This window comes from Nilaparvata lugens, chromosome 5 (genome assembly GCF_014356525.2).
Source record: "Nilaparvata lugens isolate BPH chromosome 5, ASM1435652v1, whole genome shotgun sequence".
Lineage (NCBI taxonomy): Eukaryota > Metazoa > Arthropoda > Insecta > Hemiptera > Delphacidae > Nilaparvata > Nilaparvata lugens.
Window position 1 is genome coordinate 75,991,695 of NC_052508.1, and position 18,692 is coordinate 76,010,386.

General features: G+C 34.3%; 1 protein-coding gene across 2 annotated transcripts in view; it reads right to left on the reverse strand.

Annotated features, from left to right (window-relative positions):
- The window catches only part of LOC111057813 (protein FAM151B), a 55,179-nt gene that overhangs the window by 6,095 nt on the left and 30,392 nt on the right, over nt 1-18,692 (reverse strand). The window contains exons 1-5 of one of the 2 annotated variants that reach the window (XM_039429302.1): nt 14,412-14,668; nt 13,073-13,183; nt 10,020-10,261; nt 5,533-5,692; nt 799-931 (exon numbers count right to left, since the gene is read on the reverse strand). In XM_039429302.1, coding sequence (XP_039285236.1) covers nt 799-931; nt 5,533-5,692; nt 10,020-10,261; nt 13,073-13,183; nt 14,412-14,433 — 668 coding nt within the window. In that variant the 5' untranslated portion in view covers nt 14,434-14,668. Of the gene's footprint in view, nt 1-798; nt 932-5,532; nt 5,693-10,019; nt 10,262-13,072; nt 13,184-14,411; nt 14,669-18,692 lie in introns of those variants that run through there. The other variant, XM_039429301.1, reaches the window with a different exon arrangement.

Genomic DNA, 18,692 nt, shown 5'->3' on the forward strand with positions numbered 1-18,692 from the left:
AAGATAGTAGCATTTAGTTTACAAACTCAAAAAACTAAAAAAATGGAGAAGAAAAGTCTTTTTTTCGAAAAATAACATCTGTCAGGTTTCCACCACTCCTATGTATGCACTCAGTAAGTCTTCTGCTAACATCGCTCATTACACGTTGCAGCATCTCCACTGGAATTTGTTCAATTTCATTCTGAATTCGATTTTTCAACTCCTGAATTGTGTGTGGTGCTGGAGACATGAACACTTTTCCTTTTAAGTAGCCCCACAGAAAAAAATCGCAGGCTGAGTGTCACAGAATGACGACGCGCTGAGCGGCGTGGACTCGTTCAAAGGCCTCTCTAACTACCGCTATGTTCTCTGGTGTACGCACTTTTTTTGCACTACCACCTCTCTTCTTCACTGTAGAATCAGTTGCCTCAAAGTTACGAACCCAGGACTTTATGGCATTGGCTGATGGAACAGCATTATGAATCTCGAACTCTCTTCTAAATTCACGCTGAGCGATCACATAGCTGTCCCCATTTTTATAAAATGCTTCACGGCATAAGCATGCTGTGCTCCTGTCCACTGCTCCATTGCTACTAAAATGCTTTAAAGTTTTCTACACGATGGGCGTAGCATCGTTTTCCCCACTCCAGCCAAAAGAACACAAGCGCTGTTGCAAAATCGCCCGATTGACTGCCGCACCTTGTACAATAATATAGTTCTCAACTTTGAATGGTTGCGAAAGGAACAACAGGCTCAAAGCTTAAAACGTTTCCTTTGCCAAATTTGGATAGAAATTGTCCAAAAATAGGTTATTTTTACCTGACAAGATTGGTTAGGAGGGCTCCAGACTTGGCAGCCAGAGCTGCTCTCACAGGAAACGTAACTGGCTGGATCACAGAGTTCCTGCTCAGAACGTCAGTCATATTTCCAATGTCATGATGGGTGTATGGTTCTAGAATTGAACAAACAATGCACACAATTATTGATCCACTCCGGACTTTGACTAAATTTATCAACTTATTGATTAATACGAAGAGGGCCATGAGCATTAAAATTTGGAAAGATGAATAACATTTTATCATTTTTTATTTCCAGGACTTAGCTTCTCGTTACTCTACTCATAAATCTAAAACTTGAATTCTAAAATCACTTATGAATCAGACGATGATGGGGGTCTGATGATGACCCAACCCACACCAGGTCGAAACAATCGTCACTAATTATACAGAGTGTTTACGAACTCCCTACTCACTAGGGCATTGTTTCAGGGTGAAAAGCATATCTAAATATCATATTTAAATTGTCCGGAAGTCTTCAGTTAGGTACTCACACAGCGGCCATTTTGCTTTTTCCGCTTATTATTTTTTTCTAAATAGTGGTTGAACATACAAAATTGAAACTTTGCACGATCATTCATAAGAACTGGACAAAGCAAGGGAAAAATTATGATGATTTTTCAAGTTCATAAACAAAATGGCGGCCATTTAAAATGTTGTTGCTCAAATAACTCAGAAACCGTTGGTTTTACAGAAACTTAAAAGAATAACTTTTTTTAGTAAATTTAATTGCCTATCGATTGGTACAAGATGTTTTAAGATTGGACCAATTTTAACTGAGATATGGCAGCTTTAGTGGTTGGTGGCCTACCTCTAGAGGGTATTGTAAAGCACAATAGCCTTCACCAATTATGTAAGCAATATTTGGAACGGCGGGAGGAGCCTCCACCAAAATATGTAAGCACGATGTAAGGGGAAAAGAACTATGAATACAAAAAATGAACAGAATAACTAGAACTTTAATGAGTCTTTAACATATATACATTTGAACAAAACAGGATTATTTTGATTATAAAACAATATTTTATATGAATTAATGGGGAAACACTCGCTTGCTGCTAATGAGGATTCAATGTTTGTGGTTATGAAAAATTTAAGAACAATGATTCAGTAGTCACCCACCTTTTTGAAATAGCTTCCCACTTTGGCATCCACTGGTATTTCGCGGCGTTAATTATTAATTAAAAATCAAAATAACTGATCTAATGAAATGGGTTCAGATCCCGTCCTATTCAATAATACAATTCTCTTTAAACTGCCCGAACTGCAACAGGAAAACTGTATTATAAAACAAGAGCAAAATCTATCCCCTTCACCAGAACAGCCGGACTTTACTCACAGTCCTATCGAACGAGCTCACACACCCCAAAAGAAAAATTTTGGGTATTAAATATAACTCAGTCAATGCCAAACATGAAAGCCATTTCAGTACATATTTTATCTGTCGCACAAGCGGCACGTTTGTTATTAAAAACAAAAGAGAAGCTACATTAATTTTGACAACAAATAAAATAAACAATCTTTCTGTCGATGACAAAAATTGTTCAAAGACAAAAACACTGTTCATTAAACTTTTCTAAATTAAAACTCTAAAATCCTGATCAATATGAGATAAATATATGATTCATATATATGTCCCAAATGACCAGGTGACAGTATGTGACGTTACTTTATTGTTTAAAAAGACCTAAAATCGCGTACTATTACCATTCAATGCAAAAAGAGATTGTTGCATCATTGAGGCAACTCTATCACCATGCCTTGGTTTGCCCTACAACAAACTTTCAGTGGTCACCTATCACTAAAGCTGCCATATCTCAGTTAATGTTGGTTAAAATTGAAATTGTGGTTAAGTGAGAGATGTTTTTATGACATTGGTGAACTTTTGATTCAGTAATTTATTATTAGAATATTGTGATTAAGTGAAAACTTGAAAATCAAATTAACTGTATGATCTTTACTTTTCAGGTAATGGAGACTTTTGATTGCACTGTTTTTAGTTTATTCAACTACAATAATTCCATCTGTGATATTAACTTTGTTTTTAATTATATAGATTATATTGCATGTATATTGAGGTGACATTTGTAATGTATTTATGATGTGTATTGTTTGATGAAATGTTTATGACCTGTGTTAATATTGTATTATATACGATGCATAGCATGAAATAAAATTGAATTGAATTGAATTGAATAAAAATAATAGCCTATATTCTCACTGTAATCAAGTAGTACTTTCACTGAAATTAAGCTGTAGTTAATCCAAAATAATGCCTATGTAACAAACATTCAAAATTCAATACAAAAATGAACAGAATAACTAGAACTTTAATGAGTCTTTAACATATATACATTTGAACAAAACAGGATTATTTTGATTATAAAACAATATTTTATATGAATTAATGGGGAAACACTCGCTTGCTGCTAATGAGGATTCAATGTTTGTGGTTATGAAAAATTTAAGAACAATGATTCAGTAGTCACCCACCTTTTTGAAATAGCTTCCCACTTTGGCATCCACTGGTATTTCGCGGCGTTAATTATTAATTAAAAATCAAAATAACTGATCTAATGAAATGGGTTCAGATCCCGTCCTATTCAATAATACAATTCTCTTTAAACTGCCCGAACTGCAACAGGAAAACTGTATTATAAAACAAGAGCAAAATCTATCCCCTTCACCAGAACAGCCGGACTTTACTCACAGTCCTATCGAACGAGCTCACACACCGACCAAAAGAAAAATTTTGGGTATTAAATATAACTCAGTCAATGCCAAACATGAAAGCCATTTCAGTACATATTTTTATCTGTCGCACAAGCGGCACGTTTGTTATTAAAAACAAAAGAGAAGCTACATTAATTTTGACAACAAATAAAATAAACAATCTTTCTGTCGATGACAAAAATTGTTCAAAGACAAAAACACTGTTCATTAAACTTTTCTAAATTAAAACTCTAAAATCCTGATCAATATGAGATAAATATATGATTCATATATATGTCCCAAATGACCAGGTGACAGTATGTGACGTTACTTTATTGTTTAAAAAGACCTAAAATCGCGTACTATTACCATTCAATGCAAAAAGAGATTGTTGCATCATTGAGGCAACTCTATCAGCATCAGCATGCCTTGGTTTGCCCTACAACAAACTTTCAGTGGTCACCTATCACTAAAGCTGCCATATCTCAGTTAATGTTGGTTAAAATTGAAATTGTGGTTAAGTGAGAGATGTTTTTATGACATTGGTGAACTTTTGATTCAGTAATTTATTATTAGAATATTGTGATTAAGTGAAAACTTGAAAATCAAATTAACTGTATGATCTTTACTTTTCAGGTAATGGAGACTTTTGATTGCACTGTTTTTAGTTTATTCAACTACAATAATTCCATCTGTGATATTAACTTTGTTTTTAATTATATAGATTATATTGCATGTATATTGAGGTGACATTTGTAATGTATTTATGATGTGTATTGTTTGATGAAATGTTTATGACCTGTGTTAATATTGTATTATATACGATGCATAGCATGAAAATAAAATTGAATTGAATTGAATTGAATAAAAATAATAGCCTATATTCTCACTGTAATCAAGTAGTACTTTCACTGAAATTAAGCTGTAGTTAATCCAAAATAATGCCTATGTAACAAACATTCAAAATTCAATACAAAAATGTTATTTTCCGATACTGGAAAGTTGGAGTCCAGAGAGAAGACTGGGAATAAAAATGGAATATTAATAGCAATAATACTGAGGGTGATGCCCACATAAGCTCTTAGGCTTGTGCGTGGGTAATGAGTGAGAGGGATGATGATGATGAGAGATGACGACTACTTTTCAGGTAGTCGGGACCGACAACTTATCGTCTCCTCCGAAAGAAGGGGTGGTCGTATCTATGTGATTGTGCTGTAGTCAAAAAATTTTGCCCCGGTCAATTGTAAAGTTGCGTACAGATAAACGCGCCGCGAACATGAGAAATTCACTTTTAATCAACTGATGCCAAGCTTTTTATAACTGTATCTTACCGTTTCTGTAAAAATACAGATATAGTCAGCTGATTAAAAGTGAATTGCTCATGTTCGCGGCGCGTATATCTGTACGCACCTTAAGACATATAAGAAATGATGAGAACCATGAGCAAGACAAGATGTTAAATACATGAAGACTCATTTTAAAAATGTATTGTAAGATAATTAAGACGGAATACGGAATTAATATGTAGAGTAAAAAGTAGAAAGTGACACAACCTTATTTCGAACTGATATTAATCCAAATTTGGGTGAGGAATTCTTTATTCTCTTTTGATTCAAAAAACAAGTACATCATCAAAAAATGATAGGGAGAGAAAAAATAAGGTAACCTTGAGCTATTCCTTTCCCAAATTTAGATAAGGTTACACATAGTCCGAAGTAGGTTAAGTCTTATAGTTGTTTACTTCACAAAATTTTCAGTTCTCAATTTTTTTCACAAAGTGATTTTCGAATTTAGATGATTCACAACCAAACATAGAAGAAATACTGTATTTCACATTATTGTCACTAAAATCGGAAATATTCACATATAAGAGATAATTTCTCAATTATGATATATAAAAATCTTAAAATTCAATAGTTTGCCAGATTTTCCCAGTCAAATATCATTTTGATGGTGTGTGATTTTATACAAATGGCTGAATAAATAAAATAACTTGAATTGTTACCGATCTGATTGTTGATGAACGTGGTCCACCCGACCGAAAGCATAGCTGATGGAAACTTTTTGACGACTGTGCGGACAAAGTAGTCGGCGTCAACTGGAACAACCGGACTGTTCCCCGGCCCAGGGAGCACATCTGCGTTTATCCACACTGGAAAATCTGCCTGCAGACAAATTAGATGAGTTAAATTGGTATTTTCAAGCATTTTCAATTTGTTATTGGCATATATTTGAACCAGATATGCCTATACTCTGTACAAAAATACTTTTGACTTGGTATGGACATGTACCGCAGAGAAGGCATACAGCGTTAGGCTAACCGTCCACTGGAACCGTATTCAACCGATCCGTTTAGCCGTTGGATCAGTCGAATCTGCCGGCCGTCAACTCGGCCGAATACGGTCGTCAATGCTTTTTGAAATTACCTACTAATTATTAATTATTTATTACATTCTACAATCACAATATCAATATATTATAACACAATTATTTCTACTTTCTAATTCCACATCTGTAGAATTTTCTAGATTTTTCCACTTGAATTATAAACATTATTATAAACAGCTGTGCTTAGTGAGAAAAGTTGTGTGTGTATTTTTGGGTTCAAAATTTTATAAAATTATTAATTCAATATTCTTATTATAATTCTTATTGATTAATTCAATAAGAAGTGATAATTGAGTGTTATATTCAAATATAGTTTGGTGTTTTAATTTCTCTAAATTCAAAATGTTTAGCTTATATTCATTTTTGGACAAAAATTGAACTAGAATCTTTTACAGTAGAAACATAACCTATTTTTTGGACATTTTATTAATTTGGGAATGGAATAGATTTGGGCCAAGCCTGTTGTTCCTTTCTAATCATATTTATATGATTTGTGATTATATCCACGAATAAATGATAAATAATTCAGTTTTTTCTCTTAGTTTTTTGTTGTTAGAAACAAAATAGATTAACTCATAATTTCCCCAACACATTAAAATAATTGTTTGAATCCCCGATATTTATTCATTTATTCATATCATCATACAAAAATCATTATTGAATATTAATTTATTTACTAAATATCAACAAAAGTAGAAGTAAATTCTATAATTGTATATTCAGGCGAGGTGGGACGTTCTCGGTAGGGTCTCCCCACCAAAAAAGAAAAAAACCATACCAACTCACATTTTTAGTGACTGGAGTACTTTCGGGTTTCAAGAGCTCATTTTCAACAGTTTGTTGGGATCTTCAAACCCGAAAGTAAGCTACTCCAGTAAGTAAATGAACAAATTCGTTTCTTTCATTAAAAAATTAACGGAATGATGACGTTTAAGTTAGGTTGCTACATTTATAGTGAGGTCCACGTTATAATGGCAGTGGAGATAGGAGAAAAATGTTGCCGATCCTCTGTCTTGTCAATGCCTTCTATGGACGGTAGCTGATACAGGTTTATTGATGTGATATTAACGGTTCATTCTCGTTTAAAATAATCAATTATAATTTATCAGGGAAGAAATTATATTTTTCATACTGAATTTTCATATTTAGGATGAAATATTTTGTTAATTTAAGTATTAATTCTTCATTGTTAAAAGACGATCTAGCAACAGAGCAAAGCGTGGAAGAGACAGCGCTAGCCGCTTTGTTGAATGATAGACAAGGATAGCAATATCATTGCTAATCAAACACTGCCATTATAACGTGGACCTGTAGCCTCTACTGAATGACAAAATAGTGTGTCAGATTGAATGATTTCGGAGGAAAGGTTTCCGAGCTCGGGATTTAGCTAAGTTCTAGACTTTAAACAGCTGGAGTCAGAAAATTAGCTTTCCAAAACGGGGTGTAGTCGTAGTCTTTATGACACTAATCGCAGTTTTTATTTTTTCATTTCTATAATTGGAAACGCTTTTCCTTGAACATTCCTTAATAATTCAAAATAGCTGAAACTTTACACTATTTTCTATTTATTTTATTTTGTGTTCAATTTTCTAGCTTTTCGAACAAAACGTGACTATGACTATGACTACGAAACATTCCTAAATAATTCAGCTAAAAATAATATAGCTGAAACTTTACACTATTTTCTATTTATTTTATTTAGTGTTCAATTTTCTAGCTTTTCGATCAAACGTGACTATGATTATGACTACGAAACATTCCTAAATAATTCAGCTAAAAATTATATAGCTGAAACTTTACACTATTTTCTATTTATTTTATTTTGTGTTCAATTTTCTAGGTTTTCGATCAAACGTGACTATGACTACGAAACAGTCCTAAATAATTCAGCTAAAAATAATATAGCTGAAACTTTACACTATTTTCTATTTATTTTATTTTGTGTTCAATTTTCTAGCTTTTCGAACAAACGTGACTATGACTATGACTACGAAACATTCCTGAATAATTCAGCTAAAATTAATATAGCTGAAACTTTTCACTATTTTCTATTTATTTTATTTTGTGTTCAATTTTCTAATTTTTCGAAATTTAATTTAAACGACTGCGACTACGCCCCGTTTCGGAAAGCCAATTTTCTTACTCCAGCTGTTTAAAGTCTAGAACTTAGCCTGATCCCAAGCTCGGAAACCGGCCCTAGATGTCCTTCAATTCTATCCTTTTCGACAAAGCAAAAAGCGCTAATCTTTTATAACTCCGCAAGGTTGCCAGATCGTCTATCAACAATGTAGAAATATAATTAATTGACAGAATATTCAATCTCAAATTATGTTTTTTTTTATTATTACTTCCATTGAAACTAGTCACTAGGACTAACCATTAATTTTTTTCTCTTATTTAGGCGTTTTTAGTGTTGATACCCTATTTGAAATAAATCTTTTAAAGTTTGTGTATTTAAGACGTTCAGAGTTTCCAGTTATGGATGAACATGTATATTCCACTCGTCAAAATCTTGCTAATAAATTAAAAGAACCCTTCACAAGAAGTAGAGTGGCCTCCTTACATGCTTTTGCTAAGGGACCACGACTTTTCAATAAACTGCAATCAGATATATCAGATGCACCCACTTACAATTTGTTTAAGAATAGACTTAATCGCTTCTATGAAGAAAAACGTTTAATAGAGGTGTAATATTATTTACATTTTTTTTCCTGTCTTCATTCAAATCTAGGCATGTTTTTTTTCTGGGTAATTTATTGTTAAAGATTCATAATCCCATCTTGTGAAAAGCACACTGATTATTGTACAAAATTTACATTATTGTTTGATACCTCAAAATTGTTATTGTATAATAATTAAGTTGACTCAACTAGAGAGCGAGACATCCCTCAACACAGGTTTAGCCTAAAGAGGGATGCACTGTGGTTTTTTCTGTTACATGCTTAATATTATTATCTATGTTCAATTATTATTCTTAAGGTATGTATTTGTATTACCAATTGTAATGTTCAACCATTATGTTTAATGTATGTATTTGTATTACCAATTATTGTAAAAATGCAGTGAAATAAACGAATTATAATTATTATCCTATAATATTCATTTTTATTGCTAAAGTCTTCCAGTGAAACCTACAGTTCTAATCTATAATTCTTCTACTTTAAATTCTTTCGCTACACATTTATTTAATTTATACTTTCTTCACTTCACCAGCACTACACCAACTCGAAGGGCTTTGTTCTCTTCAACCTCTTTATCAACCTCTCAGGGCTTGTTCTCTTCAACCTATTTATGTAGATGCATAACAATTTAAAATTATTATCTATAGTTATTATATTACAAATTGCTTTTTCATATCATATTCAGTTCAATAATTATTTTCTTAGTCTATATTATGTAAATTCAACTATAATTTTGCTGTATTGTAAGCTATTGTATATAGTGTATAAGCCAGTATATATTGCAATCTACATAAATAAAGTACTCAATCAATCAATCAATCAATCAAACCTCCTTGTCAAATTATGTGAATTAAGAAATAGTTATTTGTGCAACTAGTGCGCAAAGTGACAGTTTGCTGCACCGAAAGAAACGTTTACGCCCGAGCCGTAGGCGAGGGCGGAATGGTTTGTTGAGTGCAGCAGAGGAACTTTGCGCACGTATTTCACATTAAGTTTTTCCTACAGTTACCATTGAATATGAAAAGTGGGTAATTATGGGTAAAATTGCCTGAAATGCATCAAATGGTTTTTCTGTGTAATTTTATTATTGATAAAAACCTTAATCCTAAAATCCCAAAGTCCTCGTTGTCCTTGGTTATAATATATAATTAATAATAATTAGCTCGTTGTGCTTCGTTGCAGCTCTGCTCACTATAGCAGCCCAGTCACTGTTACCAACTTCATTTGGATTTTGCTGCACTGTTGCTCCATATAACCTACTAAGTATTTTGCGTTGCCATGTTGCAAATCTGGAGTGCAGAAAAGATTTTTCCCGCACTAGAGCGGAAAAGTGATTCTTTGCGTTCTGTAATCAGTGTACCAATGGCCACTTTTCAACGTAACTGTAGGAAAATGTATAATTGAATCATGAAACTGTACATACTTCTGGTTTGTTGAGTACTTCTTCAACAATATTCTCTGAGCTGGCGAAGACCTCCTTCGACTTGAAGTCGAGCTTGATGCCCTTATGCTTGCCGCTTTTCAGGATAGTTGTGAGGAATTCTTCCAGTGACAGATCGGATGTGGTCTGGGGAGGATGCCCCATTATGGGGATTGGATTGGTGCCGGGCGGAGATCCATCCAGCTGACCCATCAGTATATCAGCCTCGATCATCATCGAATCGTCTACAAATCACAAGAAAATATTACTTATTTGTTTAGTTTATACACTCACACAATCATTCTTGACTTATTATAAACTAGCAGGTAACCCGTGCTCCGCAAGGGTCTGCTTTAAAACTTGACCAAGTGGAATCTTAAAGAGTTTGAATATGCCTTGAACCGTCCTCGGTTAGTAAAGAATCTAAATGAAAAATTTCAAGTTGATCAGTCCTGTAGTTTTGATGCGATAATGCGTCAATAGTTATTTGTGCAACTAGTGCGCAAAGTGACAGTTTGCTGCACCGAAAGAAACGTTTACGCCCGAGCCGTAGGCGAGGGCGGAATGGCTTCTTGAGTGCAGCAGAGGATCTTTGCGCACGTATTTCACATTACGTTTTTCCTACAGTTACCATTGAATAAGAAAAATGGGTAATTATGGGTAAAATTGCCTGAAATGCATCAAATGTTTTTCTGTGTAATTTTATTATTAATAAAAACCTCAATTTATTTAAAATTGAATAATAATAATGTAGTAAATGAATGAAGGCGGCACATGGCAATGTGGTGGCTGTCGCTGTCATCGTTGTCCACTGCCATATTATAACGTGCACCACAGTCACTGTTACCAACATAATATTGATTTTCCTGCACTGGTGCTTCATATAACCTACTAACTATTTTGCGTTGTCATGCTGCAAATCTGGAGTACGCAAAGTATTACTTTGCTCACTAGAGCGGAAAAGTGATTCATTGCGGCCTGCAATCAGTGCAGAAATGGTCACTTTTCAGGGTATCTGTAGGAAAACTTAATTTTCCTATCCCGAACGTGTATGAGCCAGTTATTTCCTTCATTTTAGTATAGATAAGTTCTTCAATTTGGTTCTAACTTAATAAAGTGACAGAACTCAAACCTTCCTCAAGTTAACGCCAACCTGACAAGATTGAACTGGTATATAGTTGCCAATATAATATAGTTGCCAATTCTAACCTTCTAATCGAAGAGGTAGTCTCTCTAGATTATAGTTCATGTCCCATGAATGATATTTCAAATAATACAAAACAATGATAAATGTCAAAACAAAGTTAAGCAAGATAGACAAGATATTATTTGAACATCAATTATTCTGAAAAATCTAGAAGGAAAATTGAAATTTGGGCTTCGAGGTGCACGAGATTGATATTTTTAGAATCTATGTGCAAAATCATTGTGGAGATCTAAATCATTCCCGTTTTCCGGTATGCAATCCACAAGTTGACATGTTTTGTTGCGAACAAACACAACCCTAAACTCTCTTATTATATAGATGATCGGGAAAGAAAATCATCGAGATTATAGATTTGATAGATATATAGATAATTTAGCAGCCACTGACCTCCTCGCAAAGAGGTATATGGACTTGTCAATCATTGACTGACACTGTGCATTTATAAAACAGGTTGTGAAACATGTATACTCTAGAAGGTCTACGAAAAATCACCGTGAACTGAAGCAATTGAAAAACTTCTGAATCGGATAAAAACACTGCCCTTCCAGTTCTATCTTCAACTGAACTCTCAGTTTTTGAAGCGTTTGACAGGTTGAATGTGTTGGCAATGCATTGAATAGATGAATAGCTACACTTGTTACCCCTTTCGCGTATAAAGCTGTGCGATGTGTCTCATACCTGAGTAGGCTACATGTGGTAGAATATAGTATTTATAGTAGTACATTATATTAGAATATTGTACTTTTTGCACGTACTTTTGTACGATGAATTCAGATCGACTAGACGAAATGATTATAAATCAAGGAGTTAGACAAGGGTGCAGCTTATCACCCACTTTATTTAATATTTATGTGGACCACATTTTCAGAAAATGGAAATGTAGAGTAGCTTTAGGAATTAAACTAACAAATGACGAGTACCTGAATGCATTATTGTTTGCCGATGACTTGTGGATTATTCAAGACAGTGAAAATGACCTCCAAGAATCAGTTTATGTTCTTAACGAAATTTGTAAAGAGTACAGTTTTAAAATATCAATAGACAAGACGAAAATTATGGCTTTCACAGGTAAACATCCAACCCGGTCAAAAATTGTGATTGACAACAAAGTTCTGGAACAAGTGTCGAAATATACATATTTAGGATGCGACATCAGTTATAGTGAAGATTTGGATATCGAGAAAAAGATTGGAAAATTTCAAGTGGTATGTGGCAATATTAGCAGAACCTTGGGGAAGCAAGCACGGAGAGAAACTATAATGAAATTTTATAGAATAATGGCTGCTCCAGTCCTCCTCTACGGAAGCGAGTCGTGGGTTACGACTAAACCCCTAGAGAGTAGAGTGCAGGCGGCGGAGATGCGATTCCTCCGGAGAACCAAGGGCTGCGATAGAAGGGACCACATCAGAAACGATGATATCCGAGCAGAGCTAGGAATTTACGGCTTGTTGGAAAAAGTCACACAATACCGGAAGCAGTGGAGAGACCATGTGGAAAGAATGCCGGCAGAAAGGCTTCCTCTACAGATATTGAACTATAAACCGGCAGGGAAAAGATCTATTGGTAGGCCACGGAAGAGATGGCAATAAATACACTACTTGTATAAATTATAGCGTAATTTTGTAATTGAAATATAAAATATTAATAAGTTGTTTGTAAGTCGGAACAGGCATTGACCTAATCCTTGTACGTAAGATGATGATGATGATGATGATGATGAATTCAGTGGACTGTATTTTTTTACTTCTCGGCGTTCAACTGTGTGTTTGTCTGACAGTATGCTGTGTTAAATGAATGAAATATATGTCCATCAATAAACTAGTAATCTAGTCAAGATATATCAACTTACCGTTGAGTGAAGCATTAAGTTTGGCTCGGCTGTTGACGGCATGAGCCCACGTGACTCGAGTCAGGTCATTGTTGATATTAGGGAAGTATGCAGGAACGGAGATCACCTTATCTGCAAATACACAGAAAAGTCAATATTTAACACTCGAATTCCAAAACTAAATTCCTTATTTTTTCTCTCCCTTTCATTTTTGTTAATATACTTGTTGTATGAATCAATAAAGAACGAAGAATTTCCTAAATAAATATTATGTATGCGTAGATAAATGACTGCTGAGTTGCTTGGCTGGCTCAAAACTGGCGATAGATTTTTCAGGTGCACCTGATCAAATTCAACGCCTCTGACGTGACTTAGCGATTGCTTCTATGCAGCCAAGACCAACAATAAAACGTGTCGATCTCTGGATGTAGCATCATAGAATTTAAAAAGACCCTCTCACTGGTTCTTCTTACACTTCCGTCACATTTTGGGCGCCTGTATGGTTAAACTACTCCCCACCTTGGAGACATATACAATTGGGAACCACGGATATTTTTCCTGGCCTGTAGACGAGTTGGAGGGTACGTCTAGGCCCCGACTAAGCTCACGTACCGCCGGAACTGCGCAGCGCCCCGGTCACGGGCGGACGGTCAATTGGGGTGGTTACACTGCAAATGAAGGCTAAATTCCTCGCCTACCGACTTGGCAATGCCGATGGGTAGTAGCTCGCGTTTCACACCTCACGGAATATGCATACAGCAGGTTCCCACTTGGAAAAGTAAAGTTAACATGTGGAGTCACGACCGAAACCCTGTCTTTGAGAGAGAGCCGTGTAAAAAATAAATTTTTTCTCGTAATGTAGAAAACTCTGACTGGTATAGTTCTCGTTTTAGTTTTGGTAAGTGAATGTAAAGTGTGATTTGATTGGTCAGTCTCTTATCTAAAGCGGACCATTTACTAGCAGATATGTTGTCCAACTTGAGGACTATCAATTTAACGTATAAACATGAATGGGGTTGTTGTGGGCGGGGAGAATGCTATCAAAAGTCTGGTAAACTGTTCATCGGTAACAAAGGTCATTTTTTCATTTACTAAACAAACTCAACAGACTGTACACATTTTAACTTCAATCAAACATTAATTTTTGACAAGAATAATAAAACCTGTGTGGTCACGAAACCATGGTCCTGTACCAAATAAAACTGTAGAATTTGACAGTATAAGTGTGTTTTTATTTCATTATGGAACGGTTCTACAACATTGACAGTGACTCAGTCGAAGTTTTATAAAACATTCGTTCTTTGTTGAATTATCAGCATTTATAAAAATATGAAAATTATGAATAGATGCTTCTACTTGCCTTTAGAAACAGAGTCTTGCATTATGTTTATAATTTATACGGTAATCCTATTTTTATTCTCATGTTACCTCATACTCAGGAGCACATCAATCTACTGTAACAAATGGAACATTAGGCTACATTTCAATATCAATCGAACCATGTTTGATAGGAAACATTTTCGAAACGAAATTATACATTTTAAAACTTATTCTTTTATTGAGAATTTTGTAGAAGTTATAAAATTGAATTGACATAACCTCAAAAGATATAGTTTTGAGCTTTGAGGTTATGTCAATTTGTTTTATCGATCTTCGATAGTCGTATGTCGACTTTTGAGAAGTCGATATCCATTTTTGTCGATATCCCTCCCATGCAATTCCCGCGTTGATTTAAAAAATCTTATTTTTAACTACTGCACTTATTTTTCTGTTATAATGGTTAACTAGCTCAATATATGGGCGTAACAATATATTGAAAAAATATTATATATCTCACATATTTAGTATAAGCTAAAAATATGGGAAAATATCTTATGATTGGGCCTATGTTAAGAATATTTTACTGATTCACAGTATTTGTTATTCTGCATAAATTTTACTATCCAAACAATAATTACACAATTATTCCTCTTTATATAATTTGATGGTTCTCTATGTTATAATGTGAATGCAATTAACAATATTTTAAGTCATCATACCTATAAAGAAAATACATGTATCTTGGCTGGGCAGTCCAATTATACTATATAGTAAGATTCACTTTATATTATAAAGTCAGCACCTGATTAAAATTGGCCTGCTATACTTTACTGCCATTAGACAAAGCCGATAGAAAGCCATAAAAGTTTTCAACGCCCTGCCGCAGATTGTCAAAGAAAGTGCTACTTCTTGTATATTTAATAATGAATTGAAAGCTATTCTCGTAAGCAATATATATATATCCCTATAAAGTTGATGAGTTTTTGGAGAAAATTTCCTGTATAGCTTTCTAATATCATTATGTTCACTGTTAGTACTCTATTTATAATTATTATAGGGTATCATTTATCATTCATTAATATTTATGTTTTGTTACCATTGTTTCCATTTAGAATAGCTGTGATATTTCATACATCACTGGAGCTCTGCTCTGCCATGTAGTTTCATGTGAAATATTATAAAATAAAAATAGCTCTTATTCTTTTCTACCTCCGCATTGTTGTAGAGTCTAGTTGTGATGTGATTTCAATTCAATTTATTATTAAAAACTTACAAAACAAAATAGCAAGAAATTACAAAACAAATAAAATACAATAAAATGTTACAAAAAACCATGGGCTTTGTGGTTGGGTGCGTTGGAGAAGAGAAAAAAAGAGAGGAAGATACCTAGCCAACTATGGTTTCCCATGAATAGGCAGGCAAAGAAGAGAAGAGAAAAGTGATGAGGAAAAAAGGGAAGGGAGAAATGGGGGGAAGGAAGAAAATAGAGGAATAGGTACTCAAAATAAAGGTATGCGAGTCCACTGAAAAATAAAAAAACAATGCTGGAGCAGAAATCTTGAGTCATATATCTAAATGGAAGAAGAAATTACTGTATGTCGAGTTTTTTATATCCAGTTAAATTTTTCCGCTGATCTTATTGTCCATGAGAAAGTGATTTGGAATGAGGTTTATTATTTTAGTACCTATGTAAATAAAATAAAAGGTTACTTGATAACTTTTACTGTGTTACAATTTTATCTCAATTATGAAAATAACTATTTCTTGACGAATAAAATATATTTGATCATTATTAACAAGAATCAAAAAATGAATATCACATCAACCTACTGGAATAAGTTGAATCACAGCAGTCTAATATATAGATGGCGTTGGAAAAAGAGAATCGGCAACCCTGTTGTCCTATCAGTTTGACGTAAATCCGTAAGGCCTATTGCTACTAGTAATTTTGCCACCTGTGTTCCCGATAATTCATCATGTTCCCCAACAATTTTCAACCTGTAATTTTGTGAATCAAGTCGTGTGTTTTGGAGCAAATTAGTTGCACGTAGTCAACTCTACAAACGCACGACATGCCAACCCTTGCTCCCCCTCATTTGACCCCCGCACCCCGCTCCCCTGTCCCAAAATTCCAAACTGATGCCAAGATTCGCGTGTTGTGCTGCAATTGAAGAAGGTGGAGCATATTACACGTTATTAGAGGTCACTGACCTCCAGCCTCTCCCAAATAGGCCTAGAGTGTCCCCACCACTGCTTGGGCTTCATCTCAACCCCCCTCCCCACCAAAAGCATTCTTCAGGTCTCTCACACCAACACAAGAAACTGGTTGTTTATAACAAAGACATTGTTATTCAATTGAAGCTCCTGGCGCGTTCTTATCGCTTAGTCTCTCAGACTCTCTCTTTTTCTTACTCTTCCCTCTCTCTTACTCTTTCTCTCTCCCACAATCTATCTCTCTCCCTCTATCTATTTCTCACTCACTCTATCACTCTCTCTATCACTCTCTCTTGCTCACTCTTTACTTCACTCTTCACTCTCTCTTGCTCACTCTTTACTTCACTCTTCACTCTCTCTTGCTCACTCTTTACTTCACTCTTCACTCTCTCTCACTCTTCTCTCTTTTCCTCTATCTATCTCATTTTCTCTTAAATCTTCATATTAATTGAAACTTTTACAATATTTTCACCACTCATAAATAAATCTTTAGTTGAATTAATGAAATTAACGGTTTGATAGAGAGTTAGTGGGAAAGATATTTTGAATATTCTTTCCAAAGAATGGTCATTGATATGTCCAAAGCTCCACCAATTTATGTAGATGCATTACAATATTATCTGTAGTTATCACAAATTGCTTTTCTCATATCATATGCAGTTCAATAATTATTTTCTTCTTCAATGTTGGTGTCCATCACGATCTGCTTATTATTAAATCACTTTTTGCTATTAAAAAGACGAATAGCAGTCAGATCTTTGACAAACAGGTCATATCAGTCAGATATCTGACTGCTAGTCGTTTTTTCAAATAGCAAAAAGTGATTATTTTCTTAGTCTCTATTCTGTAAATTCATTTATAATTTTGCTGTATTGTAAGCTATTGTATATGAGTGTATAAGCCAGTATATATTGTAATCTACATAAATAAAGTACACAATCAATCTCTCCATCTCTCGGTCTCTCTCTCTCTCTCTCTTCCTCTCTCTCTCTCTCTCTCTCTCTCTCCTCTCTCTCTCTCTCTCTCTCCTCTCTCTCTCTCTCTCTCTCTATCTGTACCCGGTCGTGTGTTGATGGGAAAGATATTATTTTATATCCTTCTAAGAGAATCGACAATAATAATTTGTTGAAACACCGCCGATTTATAAAGTTACATCACATTATTATATTATCGTTATTCTATTGCATTCAATCTTTATTCTCATTGATTAATTATTTATACTTTGTAAAATTCGTTGAATAATTAGCATTACTGGCATTTAATGTAAATTAGTGTATAAGCCAGTAAATATTGTAACATACATAAATAAAGAAATCTAATCCAATCTAATCTCACTCTCTCTCACTCTTCTCTCTTTTCCTCTATCTATCTCTCTCGCTTTCTATCTATCTATCTATCTCTCTAACTTTTGGTAGAGAGTTAGTGGGAAGGATACTTCGAATATTCTTTCCGAAGAATGGACATTGATATGTACAAAGCTCCGCCAATTTATGTAGATGCATAACAATATTATCTATTTTATCTATAGTTATTACAAATTGCTTTTTCCATATCATATACAGTTCAATAATTATTTTCTCAGTCTATATTATGTAAATTCATCTATAATTTTGCTGTATTGTAAGCTATTGTATATAAGTGTATAAGCCAGTATATTGTAATCTACATAAATAATGTACTCAATCAATCAATCAACCTCCCTATCACTCTCTCTCGCTCTCTCCTTCTCTCACTCTTCACTCTCTCTCTCTCTCTCACACTTCTCTCGTTTCCTCTATCTATATCTCTCGCTCACGCTCTCTCTTTCTCTCTATCAATATATCTCTCTTTCTCTTTCACACTCTCTCTTTCTCTCCCACTTTCTCTCTCTCTTCCTCTCCAGAGAGCGATAAAGCTAGTCGAAATCACGCAATTGTTTCCGACATGACAAATGACCACACCGTGTTGCAGAAACATTTTTGACCTTATCATTTTTTTTTTGTCTATTATATAGACTATCACACTGCCTTGAACACATGTGGACAACCGATTTGAACAAGATGTATTAATTTTTTTCTGAAACTTATGATTTTTATTTTTATAATTATATTTAATTTAATTAGATTAG